Source organism: Metschnikowia bicuspidata, assembly GCF_001664035.1.
Source record: "Metschnikowia bicuspidata var. bicuspidata NRRL YB-4993 chromosome Unknown METBIscaffold_2, whole genome shotgun sequence".
Lineage (NCBI taxonomy): Eukaryota > Fungi > Ascomycota > Pichiomycetes > Serinales > Metschnikowiaceae > Metschnikowia > Metschnikowia bicuspidata.
Window position 1 is genome coordinate 1,631,218 of NW_017387732.1, and position 19,261 is coordinate 1,650,478.

Below are 19,261 nucleotides of genomic sequence, written 5' to 3' on the forward strand. Positions count from 1 at the left end.
TTCCAGGAGACTGCTGAACTGCGCGGCGTGAATATCTGGTTTCTTTGGAACACGGTATAGAACATGAGACTGCGAGATGTGAGATTTTGATATTCTGTGTCCCTAGTGAAATCTTGAATGGAAACGAAGCTACTATTGGAGGATGTGTCAGAAAAACATGAAACATGGGCGGGATGAGGTCTGTGCTTCAAGGCGATTTTGCTTTTATTCGTCGAGATAGACAATATTGTAAGACACAGCATCTAAGCCAAATGGTGAAGATACTTAAAGCTCGACAGATTGAATATCAATCGATTGTACCTTTTCATCCCGACTACAGACAAAGAGGCCTTCAAAAAGTAAAAAGAAAAAAACAATGTTTATAAAAAATATCGACATCAGCAGGATTCGAACCTGCGCGGGAAATCCCAATGCATAAGCCCGAATTATTCGAGTGCATCGCCTTAACCACTCGGCCACAATGCCTATTATGCAATTCTGAGCGTAACTGAACACTAATTTGTTTGCTCCATTATTAGTGGAAGGTATAATTTCCTTCACAAAGTCATATAATTTATACATAACTTACCATTCTAATGACTCACAATGTATTCATATCTGTTAATCATGAAGTTAGTCCAACTCCCATTATATTATATAGTTTTGCCCCTTTAATCAGATGAATCTACCAAAAAAAAAAAATACAAATAAGGTCACCAACAACACCAAGACATCCAGAATCTTGTACTCAACAATTCACCACCAAAAGGGATCAACCATCCAATACTGGCCGAGCATCGGACCAATCTTAGCACGAACAGCCAACAAAATAATGAGTACAGTCTATCTACCAGAAAGCCTTAGTCAAGTATGGATGTCCCTCATCGGACACCCTTCAAAACAACGATAGCTGGTACAATCAGTACCTTAGAATACGAATGTTTCACCACATGAACAAAATCGTATCGAACGACGAACAAGCCAGGCTAAGACATATAGCTACCTCCGAATGGCTGGCTAACGTTATAATTGACCTCATCCTGGACAATCCCCCCCCTAGACGCTTGATAATGGACCGAATCAAACAACAACTTCAACACGCTATATCTTTCAATAAGTTTGACGACTCCCAGCCGACAACTCATTGGAGAACTTAACATCTACCAAAAAAATACTACGAACTTTAGCCACGTCCAACATGGTAGGAATACTCACACTTGCCATAGATTACTAAAGAGAGCTGCCAGAAGTCTCTCAAATGAAATTGTATGATTCTCTTCACCCCTCAAAAGCTCTTTTAAGCAAGTAAAGCAAACCCCGATAATGTCACAGCGCTTTGTTATCTTAGGTCCAGCGGTCCGTCGAAGCAAACGGTGGAAACACTGAATTTTGCCCAGTTGACCCCCTTTCTTAGAATACTTAAATATTTCATCAGGTATTTGAAAAGATGAGAGCTGGGGAAGGGCTGATCTTGTTGAGATTTGGCATAGCTTCAGATGAATCTAACAAAAAAAAATTGAGCCGAAGAGACGTCAAAGACAGCGCATTATGATGAGGCCATCAAAACTTTATTCCAGCCTAAAAGAAATGACACAACATTATTCAGAATACAATGTTTTGATTAATCTTTCAGTCTTGTATGAAACCTCGTTGGTGCTGGCTTACTAGCTTGGGGACAATTTTTTGAACTCTGGAATCAAGCGCTTTTAAAATGATTTTTAGGGCTGTGTTGCAGAGTATAATGGATCTTTGATCTTTTTTATCTGCTGAAATCGACTATCCTCTTCTTGGAATAAAGACTATTAGTACTAAACGAAGGCTTTCTGGTTTTTAACCTGTAATCATTATTTAGTTGGTATTTTGTTAGCAATTCATGCTTGGATTGGTCCAATACTCGGCAAGTAACGCCCTTCGCAGTTATCAAAAAGATCCCACCTGGTTGTTCCATTATGATCAGTAGTATTAGTCGAGACGCTGGGCACTCAAATCGCAATTTTACAAGAAGTATTTGCATGTATTTCCCCATACGTAACTAGATGTGTGTCAAGAGGGCCGTCCATGCCGTGTTCAACGAAAGTAGGCGGGCCGAGTTTCCACACTAAGTACATATCTGAGAATTTTCAAAGTTTTTTTGTATAATATCTTATTGTTTGGTTTCTTCCATCAGATGAGTTTCTCAAAAAGAAAAATCAATATGTTGTTGCCTTTCAAATTGGGCGTGCGAATAATAATGCTGCCATATACTGTCATCTAACTCACTTTCAATAGTATCTGAATTTATTCTCTTCTTAGGTTAATTTCTCAAGAAACATTATATTTAAGGGTGTCATTGAGGGTTGTGTAAACCCCATCATTAACAAAAAATAATAAAGGAAACACATATACAAAAAAAAGGAGAAAAAATAGATCGCAACATTGACTCAGGTGAGAAGGCGCGGGCACCAATTCACGAAATCTTCCAAAGGTGTGACACCCCTCAAAAAGACTTCTGTCCTTTGATTTCTTTTTTGGTAAAATCATCTGATTGAATGAACGATCTCAACCCTTTACATCATACAATCTATATCTTTTGTGTCCGATGTACCAGTTAGTGTTTTATACAGGCGCGCTTACAAAAAATACCGTTTTTGCGGACTTCTGGTATATTTGATCTTCTCAAACAAATGCTCAGTTCCGCCCGCGTGGCCTAATTGGTTAAGGTACTGTTTTCCGGAGACAGTGATTGCGTGTTCGAGTCCCGCCGTGGGTTATTTTTTTTTAATTAAACAAATTGTACACAAAGATTGCAAAATTGTGCTTCGATATTTCTTTCGTGAAGAGTTTTCAGCAAAACATTTCTTGGCTTGGGAAAGCAGGGAGCAAAGCATCTGTGAGAAAATCTTCAAATCCTTGAGCCATAAAAACAAAAAGCACAAACCACGATATTCCAGCACTCTTCTGGAAAGCAATATATAAAGCGGAATGATCAAACTGTTCAGTCTATTGTCCCTTCGCTACTTCAAATTTGGATCACGTTTTCCCCATCTGACTTCATCATAGGTGACATCGACATTCAAGTATTATTCTTGCTTACACATCGGCTCTACAAATGGAGACGGCACAGATGATTTCCTTGTCCCTCTGCAAAAAAATAATTGCGGAACAGATGAAGACTGGCTCTGGTGGACACATTTCGAAGAAGTTCTGTAAGTTTAAATCTGTTTGTCATCACGATCGTCATAGTATATACCCGACGATGTGGCGAGTGACAGGGTTCTTGAGTCCTCTCTGTCCTTATGAGTTCAGGCGACTACTATAATAGACTTCTTGTCCTAGAAAAAAATAATCACTTCATGAAAAGAATTTATCAAAAGCGAATGTTCTGGAAAGACTTGTATACAATAACTAGCAGAAGATTCCATTCATTCTCTAGTTCAACCCACCACAAATATATAGCAAACAAAACACATCTTTCATACTATGCTCACTTAATACGTCTCATATCTGACTATTCTTGTATTAAACATACTTCCTAGGAGACCTCTGTACTAATAGCGTTGAAGTATTCCTTTAAACAGACGATTCCATGGTCGAAGTTCTGACAAACTTATTAGGTGAAGGAAACAAAAACTCTTGTTTCCATACCGCCCTTTCTCTCGGATAACCAGGAAATGTATCCTTCTTTCGTCACTGAAGTCTTTTCATAAATTTTTTTAGACAGTTCTTTGCCTGGAATTACCTTTTCTGAATCATTTGATTACCAAGAACACCTGACACCTGCAGTTTGACTATGGCGATATATTATGAGTCACGTGATGTCCCCCAATTCGAAGTCTCTTAGCGTGTACTTAATAGCGTATGTGTTTAACACGAAGTTTTGCCTTTTTTTCATATTCAATTTATCTCGCTGAACGAAAAAAACTCTAGCCGAAAGAAATAGGTCATGATTTTGTTGTTCCTGTTTTTTTATGCCTGTTTGCAGTTTTCATTCTTGTCACAAATTCGCGTATTGTTAAATAAGTCGACGAAACGCGAGTGGTCGACCAATAAATTACTTGAGATATTTCTCCAACAAACTATTTTTTGCTTTTTTTCTTGAAAATTAAACCTGAATGAAATCAGTGCAAAGTTCTATGTGTCCAGAATATTCTAGAATTATGCCCCAGCATAAATATTGTAGTGGACTATCGAACACGCTACCTCATATGTTTATGCTCAGACACGTGACGTGCTTATCGCGTGAGCAGGTAAAAAAAATATTTTCGCTTTCTGCAAAACAAAAAACTACAGGTAATTTCCTAGCCTTCAACAACTTTCAACACTAATCTAGAAGACATGTTTGAACAGCTGGCTGATGAATGGTGGGTGAGGGCAGTGTACGATGTCTTCAAAGAAAAATATGACAATGCTTGTCCGGACATTCGTTACATCTTGTATTTTTGTTTCTTACAACTTTACACTCTTAAGGCTTTCCGTCAGCTGGAACTTAATCGTCAAAAAGCAGGGGAAAAACAGTAATTCTAAAGACGTTCGATACATCTACAACTGAAAAAACACGGGACGACAAGCCATCTCTTGCATATATCTTGTTGGAACATTATTTTAACTCATATGTATTTCATTAAGAAGGCAAAAATAGGAGACCCACCAAATCCGGAAATACGAACGAACCACCTCAGTTGGGCATGTTTATCTCACAATAATCCTCTGGAGGATCCTGGATCAAGAAAATGTTCTTCAGCTAGCGGATATATGGGAATTGGAATCATGAACCTCGCATAGAATTACCAACACACTATCCACAACAGGAATGAGACGAAAATGCCTTAATTTTCTCCTGATATGAACCCAAAAGGGTATTTCAAGGCATTCAATATCTACTTGCTAGAAGCTCAATACAAACTCTTGTTTATTTTGTCCCCTAACTGGAGCGACCACACCGTATGATCCAAGCTTTTTTTAAAGAAAATGGATGAATCTTAAAACTTAAGAGTGAAGTATGTACCATTAATGAACAGGTTGCCATTGTCGTACTCTAGACGGCTTCAAACATTGTGGATGAATATGCATAGAAAGTTGTTGGCGATCCACTATAATGTAATTGTTGCAGTTCAGTGAAATACTCATAGGTAAGACGGGTGATATTACTTGTTTCACAGCCCCATTATCCATACTTCGCAAAGACCAGTGAATAGACTAGCTGACTACACTCACTCTTCATACCCAGAATCTGGAATTGGCAAGCCGTTTCTCCCAATTTTTCCTTTTAAATCTATCTCTTTTCCTCGCAAAATGAATTTGAGGGTAATAAGTTTTGCGCATCAAAAATTTTTAAGTTGTCTTGCTGAAGCGATTTTTTCTTTCTATTTCAAATTTATGGATAATGTTCCTCGTATCTTAGTGATGAGTTTTCGAATCATCTCGATGATTCATAGCCCTGCCCGAAACTGCAAACCTCATGACAACTACTGGGTCAACTCAGCTTTGATGTCTCAAGGGTCAAGTATCTACAGTGCTCTCATTCTAGCTACATTTGCTGAACCTGGATAACTGGTGCATATTTTTCGAAAGCACCATCTGACATTTTGAACCCTACACCCCGAAGAAGCCTTCACTGGCTGATCACACACATCCATACATTTCAGGAAAACCCCAGGTTTACATCTTCCTCCAAATTTAATACTTCCTTTCATCCCATCTGATAATTTTAACGAAACTCTAAAAAATTTGTAGTCTCCCTGGTCAACTCTAAGATACGTGCTCTGTATCAAAATGGAACCAGCCCCTCTCCGTTAGTCACGGCCTGGGTAACTTTCTTTGCGTACATCTACTTTGAAATTGTGATTATAGGATTGTAAGATATGACTCAAAAATATTTGCTTCGCTAAACTTGAAGAATAATAAAGGGGCATCTTTCTGTAACGTGCTGTCCTCGAATCAACAACTTGAGAATTGTGTTTCTTAAAACTTGACGGATTCAATATCAATAAACTGTACCTTTTATCGCGATTACAGACAAAGAGGCCTTCAAACAGAAAGAACAATTCAAAAAATAGCGACATCAGCAGGATTCGAACCTGCGCGGGAAATCCCAATGCATAAGCCCGAATTATTCGAGTGCATCGCCTTAACCACTCGGCCACAATGCCTTTTTGTGTTGTTCAGTAAAGTGAACAAGCCATATTAGTAGCTGTCAAAATGAATTAGTCGACTAGATACGTGATGATTTGCTTAAGAGAGCTCACTTGTGATTAGTAACAAACGAAAGGTATTCAGTTGTAGTATTTAAGTATAGTAATGTCCCGCACAGGACCCTCCCATGCGAAACATTGGGTTTTTAATGTCATCTTTGCACACACCAAATCCACAGCAATGGGGACGCCACAGACGCTTTCCTTATCCATCTCTACAAAAGCTAGGAAACCTTCCAAATACTGGTTGCAAGAGCAAAAATTGAATCTACCAAAAACGAAAAAAAAGAAGTGTTGGAACGAAATGTTGGCTCCGACCGACAACTCTTTGGAGGACTCAACAAAAATCGGTTCGTCACCACAATTTTCAAGGTCTGCACTCGAAGACGTAGCGGGTCTCAGGAAGAAATATCATTAAGTCCTTTTTAACAATCTGAGTGGAAGGGACTACTACGAGAGACTTTTCCTTGAAACGAATTACCGAAAGTCAAATACGTCTTTCTGCGTGCCAAAAGGACCGTTCAGGCCGTGTTTGAGGGAAAGTGATGGGCCATGTTTCGACACTAGGTACAAATCTGGGAATTGTAAAGAGGCTTTGTATACATCAGCTTATTGTTTTGTTTCTTTAATTAAATGGATTCATCATATGAAAATAAAGAAACTGGATGTGTTGAGGGTTTGAGCCACCAAAGTGAGTGTGAGGTATGTAAGCTTTGATTTTGCATGATTGAGGTAACAAAGCTAATAAGTCTCAAGAAATGCTTGCTTCATGGACTACTAGATTTAAGATTCTTCAGATGCGTAGCCTGTTTGATACAATAAAACAAACTTTTACAGAATCAGACACAGAAAAGCTAAGGTCTTGTCTTCTTCTTTACTCAATATACTGTGGCCACGATCTCTTCAAACGTTTCATCCAATGGACCCATGACAGCTTAAATTCAAGATTACACAATGTAGGCCAGTTTAGGCAAAAAGACTTTAGGAGAGACGTATCTCATGGAAGAATCTGAGAGCGCTGGAATATGATAATAGAAAATACCTTGCGCTTTTTTACATGATTTCATTCATAATTTCAAGCCTGATTGTTAGCAAAATAAGATACAAAATTACCACCGCCGTCCTCCTATTCACATTTTAGAAATATTATCTGGCACTTTGTTCAGCGGTAACCTAAAATAATTCGTCAGATTTTTAGAACACAAGATTGGGAAAAGCAAGACAATATCACTGAAATTTGGCTTATCATAGTGGGGAGTCGAAAAGCGAAGATTGTTGCTTATTCGAATATTCGTGCTTTGCTCATTGTCGCTGACACGTCAATTTTATGATCGTTTAAATATTTTTCACGTCGTTTGCGAACACACGATACTCCTTGGTTGGTAGTTCAGGTCGAGTGTGAGAAAAATTAATTTTCCCCATCAGGCTAAGACAGTTTGGGGAAGATACCGATGCCCAATTCAATGAAAGAGGCAAGGTATAATATTGTTCCCATTTGCCATACTGCAGAGACATGTAGAGCTCTACTTTTTCGAATAAAAATTCAAGCAGAATATTCTGTGAGGATCAATAGCTCAACTGCAGCATACCAATATTTTATTGGATTCACACTAATTACACATGTTTGTGACACATTCATGGAGCAGTGAACCATCTCTTCTCCTTTTCTCACCTTTGAAATACCAGGTCATTAGGAGAATTTCATATTTTTTGGTTGACCTGAGATATGACACAGTGAAACTCTTGTGCTACATTTAAATGATCCTGGGCAACGAAATTGACAGCTTGCCTTGAAAAAACGACAGGTGGTACGCTAGTACCTCAAGGCTACGATGATTCACTACATGAAAAATATGATCCGTAAAAAAAAATTGAAGCCCAGAATTGTTGCCAGATATATATCTCTGGCTTTTTTTTTGACTTGGTTTTGGTGGAAGGGTCTTCGCCTGATAAAGAAAAACAAGCTATACAATTTTGGTAAATTGATCTGGTAGGAGAAGAATTATATAAAAAATATATAAAAAAACCTTTGAACAGCTCACAGCTACGTACCAAGTGTCGAAGCTCGGCCCGTCCCCTTCCGGTTTTCACGGCCTGGACGATCCTCTTGGCCCGTATCTGTTTACGTCTTACAATACACATAAATCCCTCTCCCAAATACGTAGCTAGTTTTCAAATATGTTCAGCCGATCATGGCCTGGAATTGCTTTTTTCCAAGAAACATCATTTTTTCATAAGGGTGTCACTGAAGGGATGTAAAACCCAAATACTAACGAAAACCTATGAATAAAAAGCCTAAAATTGATCGCAGATTTGGTTCAGGTGAGAAACTGATGTTTTTACCCCGTGTATTATTTTTCTTTTTGCTCTATGTTGGAGTCAGAAAAGTTGATTATTTGTTGTTCGGCAAGTTTATTAAGCTTTATATTTCTTATATCTGAAATAAAACCCGTAGCAAGCGCCGTGGCGCAGTGGAAGCGCGCAGGGCTCATAACCCTGATGTCCCTGGATCGAAACCAGGCGGCGCTACTCTTTTTTGCTGCTTATACTTTGTATTGTACTGGATATGAAATCATGCTTGAGCTTAGTTTGTCCGCAGTTAAGCCAATGTCTCTTCTTCCCTTTTCTGTTCATTTCTTTCATTCATTCAGCTTGCATGAAAGTTTAGTTTCATGTCACAATATTCTGATCCTGTTGGATGGGGCAAATTTTTGGAATGATACCAGATGCAGGTGTTTTTCCAAAGATATCTACAGATGATGAAATACCAGCGAGGGAGTGCATCTCGTTCGAAGCGAATCACTTGAAGCAGACCGGTGATTTGTCTGAAGTCTTAATGGCTAGAAGATACAAGGTTCTAGATTTTTAAGGTTTGGAATTAAGAGACATTGAAGAACAGGTGAGGCACGTGTTTGTCCTCCTATGTATCACAGACTCGCTAAAAGAACATAGGGAATTACATCTGCCATATATATGTGGTCACGGGAATAAAACGGGAAAGATTTTGGAAACAAGAAGAACATGAGGGTTTCGACATGGTATCCGACAAAACTCATAATAGGAGTGCATATACACAAATATGCGCTTATAGGGACAATCAGTGTTAGCCTGATAGTTAGAGAACAGGTATGCTTTGCTCAAGTCTTGTTGCTCTCGAATTAGGTGTGAAAGATGAATCTGCAATAAAAAACGGCAATCAAAGCTTCCAAAAAGACTTGTCGATAAGCTTACAGGTTCATGTATTCTGTTTTGTTCCATTCATGTAATTTTAAAAAAGTAATCAAAAAACATCATGTGGACCTTCAGAAGTATTCAGGGAATGGCTTCACAAAATAACTTAAGTAAGGGCAATGGTTTGATTGGAAAATACAAAAATGTTTTGCAGGATCTCCTGCAAACAAACAGGAGAAGTAGTTCCCGTCATCTCTATGCCAGATGATACAAATGTAGCATACAGATATGACAATGACGATGACAATGCCAACGACAATGGCAATGGCAATGGCAATGGCATGACACTGTGGATAACAAGCCAAAATGTTATGCTAGTTAAGCGGCAATATGATTAACTGCAGAGATTGCAGGAGTCTCTACAGGAGGTTTCTCTCATGTTTTTGCCGATACAGCAAAAGATCAGGTGCGCCCCAATCGGCACATACCTCGAAATCTTCATACCCCATTTCATTTGAATATTCCTTGCTGCCCATGGTTTTATCTCATCAGACTCAAGAAATGTGGCATGTCCCATTTGCTTGTTGTATGTTTGTCATCAACTAAATGAACGACGACAAGAGAATTGCATGCATGGATATGAAATAATGCCGTTTCGAAAGAATGATTCGAAAGTGATATTGGCTGTTCCATATCCAGACAATCTGCAGAAGAAAAGGGAAAAGGACCCGTATGCATTTTATCATTGGCCCCGGGCCGTGCAAGGTAATATGTTTCTAAAAGCAGGATACTCTTCTAACACAGAGAATTCTGAGCAATTGTTTTTCTTTGGTGATTGAAAACACTCCATGATACAAATAATCTGCCCGAGCCGTCTAGTACATAATAATGACTCGATATTAACATAGTTGCATTCCACGCGCTTACGCCAACCAAGAGATCAGCAGGGAAGAGAAATTCGTCAGCTTACTATATTTCTCATTGGTGCATCATGTTATGCAGTTACTTTTCGTTTTTGTTTTTGTGTTTTTTTTTTTTCTCATGTGAACAAGAAAGTCGAGATGACTAACCCGCTTGGTAGTGAATCGACAAGTCCAAGAAAACGGCTTTGTGGATCTGGGTGGAGGATCAACATCGCGACGCGCGTTCAAGCACACTCGAACGCGCGTGCATCAATACGTTTTTTGCATACATATGCGCTTGACTTGCCTAATCGTGGACTCTGCGTCGAATTTTTCTTGTCAACGTCCCTGGAGATAACCCACATAATGCACACACAGGCTATTCAATAACACAGTGTAAGGCCCGACGACACAAAGAAAGAGATATCTTTCATGGTTGCAGCCATCTGACAGTGGCGTTAAATTAGGTGCATCTTGTGTGGAAGCAAGCCACATTTAATGAACTAATATACCTCTTCAGGGTTGTTCTTGCCTTGCGAACGGTAGGCGCGTGCATATAGCTCGTATTGTGGTACGATATATCGGGCAGCAAACAAATCAATTGTGGCTGCGATTGGAGAGTCCGGCAGAAGCCAGGAAAAAACGGGGCGCTCACTCTCAATGGGCCGACTTGTGCATCCGTTGTTTTGGGAGAAAGAGAGATCTAGCCCCCAAATTTATGGGTGAGGATCGGCCAATGGATTCGACCAAGGGATCTCGCATCCCATGGTATATACACACCTGTCCGGCATGCAGCATAGCAATCAAGTTTTGTGTAATTTCGGGGCCTGGTGTGTTGCCCAAAGTAAGCATCGGAGTGGAGGTAAAATCTCGACCGGCGTCTGTTAATTTAAAACTAAGAAAAAAAACAACACAAAGTACACACACACGCTACACACACAAAAAAGAAATCCCAACTGTGTTGCTGGGCCCGACTTCGAGAAATTCCTATCTCGGAACTCTCATGTAAACTCTATATGTGCTGGGGGCTTGGTGAGTGAGTAAATCTCACCTGGCTTGAGACGCCGTTTGTAGGATCTCGCTGCTTGGGTTTCTGGAGGGCCTTCTACGAAACGAGGTCAACAATAGGATACGAACCGATGAGCATGTTACATACGAACCCGCAAAACAAAGAAATACGAGACAGAAGACGCAGTGACTTGAGGACTCAGGCCGTGATGGTCAGCCTTTCAAACCTGGGCACATTTCCGATACGTCATATTTTGTTTTCACCCCAATGCAGATTCTCACGCATCTGAACAGAGACCCCCTTCGTTTTCATGACGGGTTGTTTACACGTCCCGGGACACGGTGCAGGAGATGTTCACTCCGGAGTGCATGCATGCAGCCCCAGGTGCGCAGCGCCTATCTTGAAAATCCAAATAGCCGAATGAAAAGCAACAATAGAGGGAGCTCGCTAGGGACCCTTACATTACAACAAAGCATTCTGAAGTAGCGGTTCCTGAATCACTGCGTTTGCTGATGGTAGCCTTGCTTTGCTGGCGAAAAAAGAAAAGAGCCATCCGCAGCCAAGATCCCCAAGAGGCTGGTGGCGGCCTAGCCCCATGCGCGATCTGCGATGAATATACCAGAGGAAGTCTAAACTCGCAGCGTCGCGAGAACGCTGCAATGCCGATCGCGAATTGTTGTGATAGATTTCGCGGATGGCAGGAATCACATGTGATGTTTGTCGAACGCAGCCGTATGTTATGAGTACAGCTTCCATAAAATCTATGATGAAACAGTCTCATGGAACTAGAAAAACCCCTATTCCTTGATTTAAACTTCATGGGATCATTCAGCCAAATTGCACAGTGCTGGTTGCCACTCCAATCGAGCATATCATCCCTATATAGCGCGCAAGCCTCGCAGCGGCAGGGGGAGGAGCGACGCATCCCGGAGTATGTGCACGACGCAATAAACTGCGGGAATGCTATTTTGGCCCTAGCCACATTTCCGTTTTTACAGCCAGCAATATATAAAAAGGGCGCCGCCCCCTGATCTTTCCCCTTTTGATATCCGTAAACTTTCCGTCTTTCGCTAACCAATTTTTGCTATGAAATTTACTACTCTTGCAGCCGCCTCTGTGTTGGCCGCCTCGGCGTGTGCCAAGGACGTCGCCTGTCGTGTTGGAGGTGTCCAGCAATCCGTTGTTGATTTGGACACTGGATCCTGTTCGTTCGTCATTCCAGACGCTGTCCCTGTGACTTTCGACTTCACTGCCCCAGACAACTACCTTGTTGACGCTTGCTACGCCTTGGTCAACGGCAACAGATTCTATAATAACATTCCCGAGGCCGGTCGCACTGTCACTGTGCCCGCCAAAGAAATGATGGACCAGGGCAACTTTCCTATTATGGGAGTGCACGCTGAGATGTCGCCTGCCATCAACTCCACAATGGCCTTGCGCGCCAGATTCAACTCCAAGTTCGTCTCCAAGAGAGACGCCGAGTCCGACTTGGTCGACTACATCATGACCTTGAACGGTACCGCCCTCCTCGACGCCCCCGAGCTCTCTGTGTCTGACGTCGACGCCGTGTCTTCTGCCTCTGGTGTTTCCGAGTCCATGACCAGTGCTTACGAGTCCATGACCAGTGTTTACGAGTCCATGACCAGTGTTTACGAGTCCACTTCTACTGCTACATACGAGTCCACGACCATCCTCACCATCACTTCTTGCTCTGATGATGTGTGTTCCGAGTCGACTGCCACCGCTACCGAGGGCCCAACCACTGTGACCTCTGACGACACCACCTCTGTGCTCACCACCTGGGTGCCTGTGTCCACGGTGACTGACTCCAACACCGTTGCCACTACCATCATCACCATCACCTCTTGCTCTGACGACAAGTGCGTTGAGTCTACTGCCACTGCTACTCAAGGCCCAACCACTGTCACCACTGACGGTTCCACCACTGTTTACACCACCTGGTGCCCAGTGACTGACGAGCCTACCGAGACTGTCACCAACACTGTTGCCACCACCATCATCACCATCACCTCTTGCTCTGACGACAAGTGCGTTGAGTCTACTGCCACTGCTACGCAGGGTCCAACCACTGTCACCACTGACGGTTCCACCACTGTTTACACCACCTGGTGCCCAGTGACTGAGCATGCTTCGTCCACTGTGATCACTTCCGCTACCACTGGTGCTAACGGCGAGGAGACCACTGTTACAGTTACTGCTACCCAAGGTGCAACCACTGTCACCAGCGGTGATGAGACCACTGTCTACACCACCTGGTACACTGTCTCCAAGGAGGCTGAGGACACCGCCACCGTGACCACCACTGGTGCCGAGGGTGCCAAGACCACTGATGCCGGTGTTGTGACCACCGTCATTGCCTCTACCTCCACCGGTGCCGCTGGTGAGGAGACCATCTACGTTACTCTCACTACTTCCGCCGCTACCGGCTTCCACACCAGCACTTCCACTGGCGCCGTTGCCGCCCAGTCCACCGACTACGCCTCTGCCACCCCAGCTGTTTCTACTGTCTTCAACGGTGCTGGCAGGGTCAGTGCTTCCTTGGCCTTGATTGCCATTCCTTTCGCTTATTTCTTGTAAGCAATCCAATCCTTTCGTTAGCGCAATTGTTTCTCTCAATTTGACATTGGGAATTTCGAAATCGCCTCATTTTTCTCATCGAATCTTTTCATAAAAATTTACAATATACTTTTCGTATCGGTTTAATTTGAATCTTTGTATTGATCATCTTTGTTTGGTCACTGGCCGGAATCCGGAAACCGGGATGTTTCCGGATGCCTTTGGCACACGAATTTTCGCTTATATAAGCAATGAGACGGCATGTAAGGCCAAATTTGGCGTTGTGATGTTTTAGGCTAAATATTTTGAAACATCTCAGGACGCGGAAGTGCAGGCGGGTCCATCTAGAACTTGTTTACGAGTGCCTCGGCTTGGAAAATAAAGTATTTTTTCTTGGAAGCTGTTGGGAATGGAAGAAGCTCATTGGCAGAAAGAGATGTATGGTTTTTAGATTTGGAAGCACTCATTTGAACCATAGCATCTCGTTGGACTTTGAGCACAGCCACCAGAATCTTAAGCTAACAGAGGCAAGTCAGTGAAGCATGAAGATAGTGTCTTTTTTTGCTCACCTCCCACCTCGCTTCAGAAATCCACCCATACTGTGGCTGCCTCTACCGGAACCTCGGAACGCTGTGGATGTGTGAGGGATGCCAACTCGAGTTCCGCATCGGGAAGGTACATGGACGAACCTGCACATAGATCAAGGAATCGCCTCAAAACATGTGAGGGTGCATTAAAAGTGTGTTTCGGATCTCTAAATTCGTGCATATAGGCATTGTCGCTATAGTAGTTCCATGCAAAAGGCACATGTTTCGAGTTCTGAAACGTCTTTCCGCTGAAAAATATCCTGAGATGGAATTACTATAAAGAGGCCCTCGGCTGCGGCCCAATTTTTCAGGTTGCAACAGCTCCAATCATTCGCTCAGAGATGTTGTTCTTCTTCTATTTGTTGCTTAGTGTGACGGCAGGCGCTGTCACTTTATCCACCACAGCTACGGAAATTCATTATACTGATATTACAGCAACTTCTTGTCCTGAAAATGTTTGTGAGCTCAGTTCTGTTATTACTCCAGCTCCTTCTGCTACATACCATTCTAGTGACGATGACGACGATGTCACCACCTTATTAATTATTGTTACTTACGATGAAATAATCAATAAGTATATCACGTACTGTCCGGATTTGGACTTGACGCTCGGGATTGCTACAGGGCCGCCAGGATCATCGTTCACTTCAACCACTATGACGTTGCCGGTTTCTGATAGAACTACGACCTCATCAATTACGTTCGCGGCTTCTTACAGTCCAACCCCCAGTATCAGTGCAAGTGTTGTTCTGCTGGTTCCCTCGACAGCTTCTTTGGTCTCAAGTTCTCCGATCATTGATATTTCTCTGTCGTCAGCTGTTCCCAGCAGCTCCGCAGAGCCCAGTGCTTCGACTACAGTCACCTCGTCGAGCATCTACAGCGCATCCAGCCCTGTTTTGGAGTCTTCAGCGTCGGCATTCCCAAGCGAAGAGTCCACGTCTTCCGAAGCCGAAACCTGGCCGGCCCCTTCCACCGCCGAGACTTCTTCAATTTCGGTAACTTCGAGTGCAGAGACCTCGTCCTCAAGTGCGGAGTCTCAGATGCCTTCCGCTGCCGAGTCTTCGACTTCTGAAGTGGAATCGTGGCCAGCCTCCAGCATGGAGCCTTCGTCGACTTTGTGGGTGCCCAGCACTTCTCTGTCTGCGTCGTCGTATACAGTCGAGACTCCATCCAGTGTTCCAGTGGTGTCGTCTGCCTTTTTCTCGAGCCCCGAGGCCGTGCAGTCGTCCAATGCGGCCACGTTTGTTGAGTCATCGTCATTTGTCTTTTCTTCAGTTGAGCCATCTTCTGTCTTTTCTTCAGCCGAGCCATCTTCTGTCTTTTCTTCAGCTGAGCCATCTTCTGTCTTGTCCTCAGCCGAGGCATCTTCTGTCTTTTCTTCAGTTGAGCCATCTTCTGTCTTTTCTTCAGTTGAGCCATCTTCTGTCTTTTCTTCAGCTGAGCCATCTTCTGTCTTGTCCTCAGCCGAGGCATCATCTATGTCGTCCTCAGCTGCTCCTTCTGTCGAGCCATCTTCAAAGGCTTCATCGGCAATCGTTTCCTCGTCGCTTGGACTGTCGTCTGCAGTCTCCTCGTGGGCTGTTCCATCATCAGCCGACCCTGCGTCGCGGGTCTCGTCTGTGTTGTCATCGGCCATCCCATCCTTTGCAGTGTCTTCCTCCCTGGAACCATTGCTGGAATCGTCGTCCGTTGTGCCTTCTGCCGTGTCTTCCGAGATTGCCAGCTCGTCCGGGTACTCCAACCAGACTTACACGATATCGACTTCTGTGGGGACAGTTGTATGGACCTCCAGCGACGTGGTGGTGACAGACTTTAGCACCACAACTCTGACGATGTATTCTTGTGGTGTTCAGGGATGCTCCAAGCCAAGCGTGGTGTCCTCGGCCGCCCCGGCCATGTCTTCGTCAACTTCACCGGCCTGGTCCGAAACGTCTTCTGAGACTCCATCTGCCAGTGAATCTGCGAAATTGCTGTCTTCTGAGATCTCATCTGCCAGTGAATCTGCGAAGGTGCTGTCTTCTGAGACTCCATCTGCCAGTGAATCTGCGAAATTGCTGTCTTCTGAGATCTCATCTGCCAGTGAATCTGCGAAGGTGCTGTCTTCTGAGACTCCATCTGCCAGTGAATCTGCGAAGGTGCTGTCTTCTGAGAAGGTGCTCTCCTCTGCCTCTCCATCAAGCATGTCTTCACAAGTATGGCCAACCTCCAAGGCAGCAGAGTTTTTCACCACCAGCGCGGCTTCTTCCGAGCCTCTGGCCTCGCAGTCCTCCGAGCAATATTCCGTCAGAACGTCAGTGGGAACCGTGGTCCGCACTTCCAGTGACGTGGTGGTCACCGACTACTCCACCACCACCGATACGGTGTATTCGTGTGGGGTGGATGGGTGCACGAGGCCCAGTGAAACGGAGACCAGTTCTGCGGTGGTTTCTGCGGTGGTTTCTGCGGTTTCTTCGTCTCCAGACTCCTCCTCGTCGGATCTCCAGCCCGCGTCCTCCAGCCAGCCGGGAGCCGTGTCGTCGAGTGCAATGCCGGCCAGCTCTGCCAATGAAAGCGTCACCACCACCGCCGTCAGAACCACCATAGTCACCACCTGCACGTCGTCGGGCCACGAGTATGTGCTGTCCAGAACCACAACCTTGGTGCACACACTAGTGGTCACCACGTGCACGTATTCCGGCACCACGCAAACCCTGACCTTGACGCAGCTGACGTCGGAGCCGGTTTCGGAGACGGAGCCGGAGCCCGCCGCTTCAAGCATGGCCAGCGAGACTCTGGGATCCAGCTCGTGGCCGTTTTCGGTGGCCGCCAGCTCTTTCACGGCCGCCAGCTCGGCCTCATCGGCTGTGCCGTCTTCCGCGATCGAGTCATCAGTTGGGTCTTCCATTGTGTCATCTGAGTCATCAATCGTGCCATCTTCAGAGTCATCTATCGAGTCATCAGTCGTACCATCTTCAGTGCCATCTTCAGTGCCATCTTCAGAGTCATCTTCAGTGCCATCAGCCGTCTCATCAACTGAGCCATCGGCCGTGCCTTCTTCCTCGGTCGTGCCGCCAGTGACCTCGTCCTCGCTCGTGATTTTCTGCTCGTCGCCCGTCTGCTCCGCCTCCACCAAGCGCTCCACCAGAAGCTCCACCAGAAGCTCCACCAGAAGCTCCACCAGAAGCTCCTCCACCACCCTGGATTCGCTGTCTGCACCTGCTTCTTCTGCCGAGACCCGGACTGCTTCATCCAGCACCACGGTTTCTGCCCCTACCTCGGAAACCGATGCAGTGCTGTCGTCGCTGGTGCCGGTGCTTTCATCGCTGGTGCCGGGCTCGGAGTTCAGAACCCTGGTTTCGCCCAAAAGCTCCGTGCCGGCCGTGACAACCACCACAGCTTTCGAGACGACCTTGGTCACCACATGCACCGAGTCGGGCGACACGTTTTTGCTGACGCAGACGACCAGCACAACGCAGACGCTAGTCATCACCACGTGTCCTTATTCGGACACCACGGTGGTGCTGACCAGCACAGTCGAGAGCCCGGAGAGTGCCGGCCCGCAGCCTTCTGCCGTTTCCAGTTCAGGCTCTGAGACCGTGGCCACCTGGAAGACCCAGCCCGGCGCATCGTCTGTGGGGACTCCATCTTCGGGGGCCTCGACATCTGAGACTCCAGTCGAGACTTCGGTTGAGACTCCAGTTGAGACTTCGGCTGAGACTCCAGTCGAGACTTCAGTTGAGACTCCAGTTGGCACATCGTCAGTTGAGACTTCGGCTGAGACTCCAGTTGAGACTTCGGCTGAGACTCCAGTCGAGACTTCGGTTGAGACTCCAGTTGAGACTTCAGTTGGCACTTCAGTTGGCACTTCAGTTGGCACCTCGTCCGCTTCGCCTGCCCGTCCAGGCTCCACCGCCACGTCTGAGCTGGCTTCTGCAGAGCCTCGCTCCAGTGAAAAAGCCGCTTCTCAGACCACGCAGACAGAGCCCACCCAGAAGAAGCCCACCCAGACCTCGGCCATGGCAACGCTGGCTTTTTCGCTGAGCATCGTGGTCGCCCAAGTCTCGCCTGCCTCTGTCTCTGAACCCAGCATCAAGTCGCAAGCCACGCCCGGAACCCCGTCTCCTAATACCACAGTGCTGCCTCCTGCCAGTGGCACTCCATCGGCCCCGGCGTCTCGGTCCCCGGCCACGGTGCCTGTCCTCTCTATGGAAACCCAGCCTCCATCGCAGGCCCCTTTGGTTCCATCGGACTCATCGCCGATCCCACCACCAACTCCGTCCCTGGCCGCTTCGGCAGTGCCCACCGCCTCTGTTTCCCAGTCATGTGACGAGATCTGCGGCGACAACCAGTTCTGCCGTTTCATGGCCGGCTGCGAGACCGACTCGGAATCCACCACCCGGATCACGCTCACGACCTCGGTGACTAGCAAAACCAGCGCCTCGGTCACGGCGCCCCCAAGCCTCACAATGGCCACAAGCAGAGTGACTTCCGAGCCCGCGTTCCAGTCTTCGAGCCACACCTTCAACAACGCCACGATTTCCTCGTTCGAAGGATCGGCGCACAGGAGCTCCTTGCCCAATATGTCCTTGGCGTTGGTGATGCTCTTTCTTGGCGTGAGCGTTTAGAATGATACCCTGTTTCAATAGACAAGTAATAATCATGTTTGAGTTTGACGCCCGTTGTAGCCCGGCCCTCCCCGAGAGTGTTCTTTGATAGAGCGCAGCCCGCTCGGCGCCCACATCCCCATGGAATGCTCCACTGGCATGCCCAACCTGTGTCACCCATGTCTCCCCCGTTCCCACACACCGCTCACCCAAGCACCGAGAGAGCGGCTCTACAAAGACGCCTTCAGTGCGAAAGTGTTTATTGTCATATAGCCCCGAGTGG

The 19,261-nt window shown here is 45.4% G+C and overlaps 3 protein-coding genes and 4 non-coding genes across 7 annotated transcripts; 4 read left to right on the forward strand and 3 right to left on the reverse strand.

Annotated features, from left to right (window-relative positions):
* Positions 1-372: 372 nt before the first annotated feature.
* On the reverse strand, positions 373-465 carry METBIDRAFT_t109. Its single transcript has one exon. It is a non-coding gene; the product is annotated as a tRNA-Ser (tRNA).
* A 2,189-nt stretch (positions 466-2,654) lies between these two features.
* METBIDRAFT_t96 lies at positions 2,655-2,728 on the forward strand. The gene has a single exon. It is a non-coding gene; the product is annotated as a tRNA-Arg (tRNA).
* Positions 2,729-6,014: 3,286 nt separating this feature from the next.
* Positions 6,015-6,107, reverse strand: METBIDRAFT_t108. Its single transcript has one exon. It is a non-coding gene; the product is annotated as a tRNA-Ser (tRNA).
* Positions 6,108-8,606: 2,499 nt separating this feature from the next.
* Positions 8,607-8,678, forward strand: METBIDRAFT_t97. The gene has a single exon. It is a non-coding gene; the product is annotated as a tRNA-Met (tRNA).
* A 2,781-nt stretch (positions 8,679-11,459) lies between these two features.
* Positions 11,460-12,275, reverse strand: METBIDRAFT_151325 (uncharacterized protein). Its single transcript, XM_018854569.1, has one exon. The coding sequence runs from the start codon at positions 12,154-12,156 to the stop codon at positions 11,689-11,691; it is 468 nt and encodes a 155-aa protein (XP_018712838.1). The 5' UTR covers positions 12,157-12,275; the 3' UTR covers positions 11,460-11,688.
* A 1-nt stretch (position 12,276) lies between these two features.
* METBIDRAFT_151641 (uncharacterized protein) lies at positions 12,277-14,283 on the forward strand. The gene is made up of 2 exons (XM_018854571.1): positions 12,277-12,974; positions 13,212-14,283. The coding sequence occupies exons 1-2, from the start codon at positions 12,318-12,320 to the stop codon at positions 13,827-13,829; spliced, it is 1,275 nt and encodes a 424-aa protein (XP_018712839.1). The 5' UTR covers positions 12,277-12,317; the 3' UTR covers positions 13,830-14,283.
* Positions 14,284-14,736: 453 nt separating this feature from the next.
* Positions 14,737-18,999, forward strand: METBIDRAFT_11192 (uncharacterized protein; the record flags this gene model as incomplete). Its single annotated transcript, XM_018853928.1, has 1 exon — positions 14,737-18,999. The coding sequence occupies one exon, from the start codon at positions 14,737-14,739 to the stop codon at positions 18,997-18,999; it is 4,263 nt and encodes a 1,420-aa protein (XP_018712840.1).
* Between the last annotated feature and the right edge of the window lie 262 nt (positions 19,000-19,261).

What these genes read in the sequence shown, in the direction of transcription:
- METBIDRAFT_151325 (XM_018854569.1), bottom strand. Translation starts at nt 12,156, where the DNA reads ATGCGTCGCTCCTCCCCCTGCCGCTGCGAGGCTTGCGCGCTATATAGG.
- METBIDRAFT_151641 (XM_018854571.1), top strand. Translation starts at nt 12,318, where the DNA reads ATGAAATTTACTACTCTTGCAGCCGCCTCTGTGTTGGCCGCCTCGGCG. An exon ending in GTTCCGAGTCGACTGCCACC is followed by an intron (nt 12,975 to 13,211) that starts GCTACCGAGGGC and finishes GTGACTGACGAG; the next exon opens with CCTACCGAGACTGTCACCAA.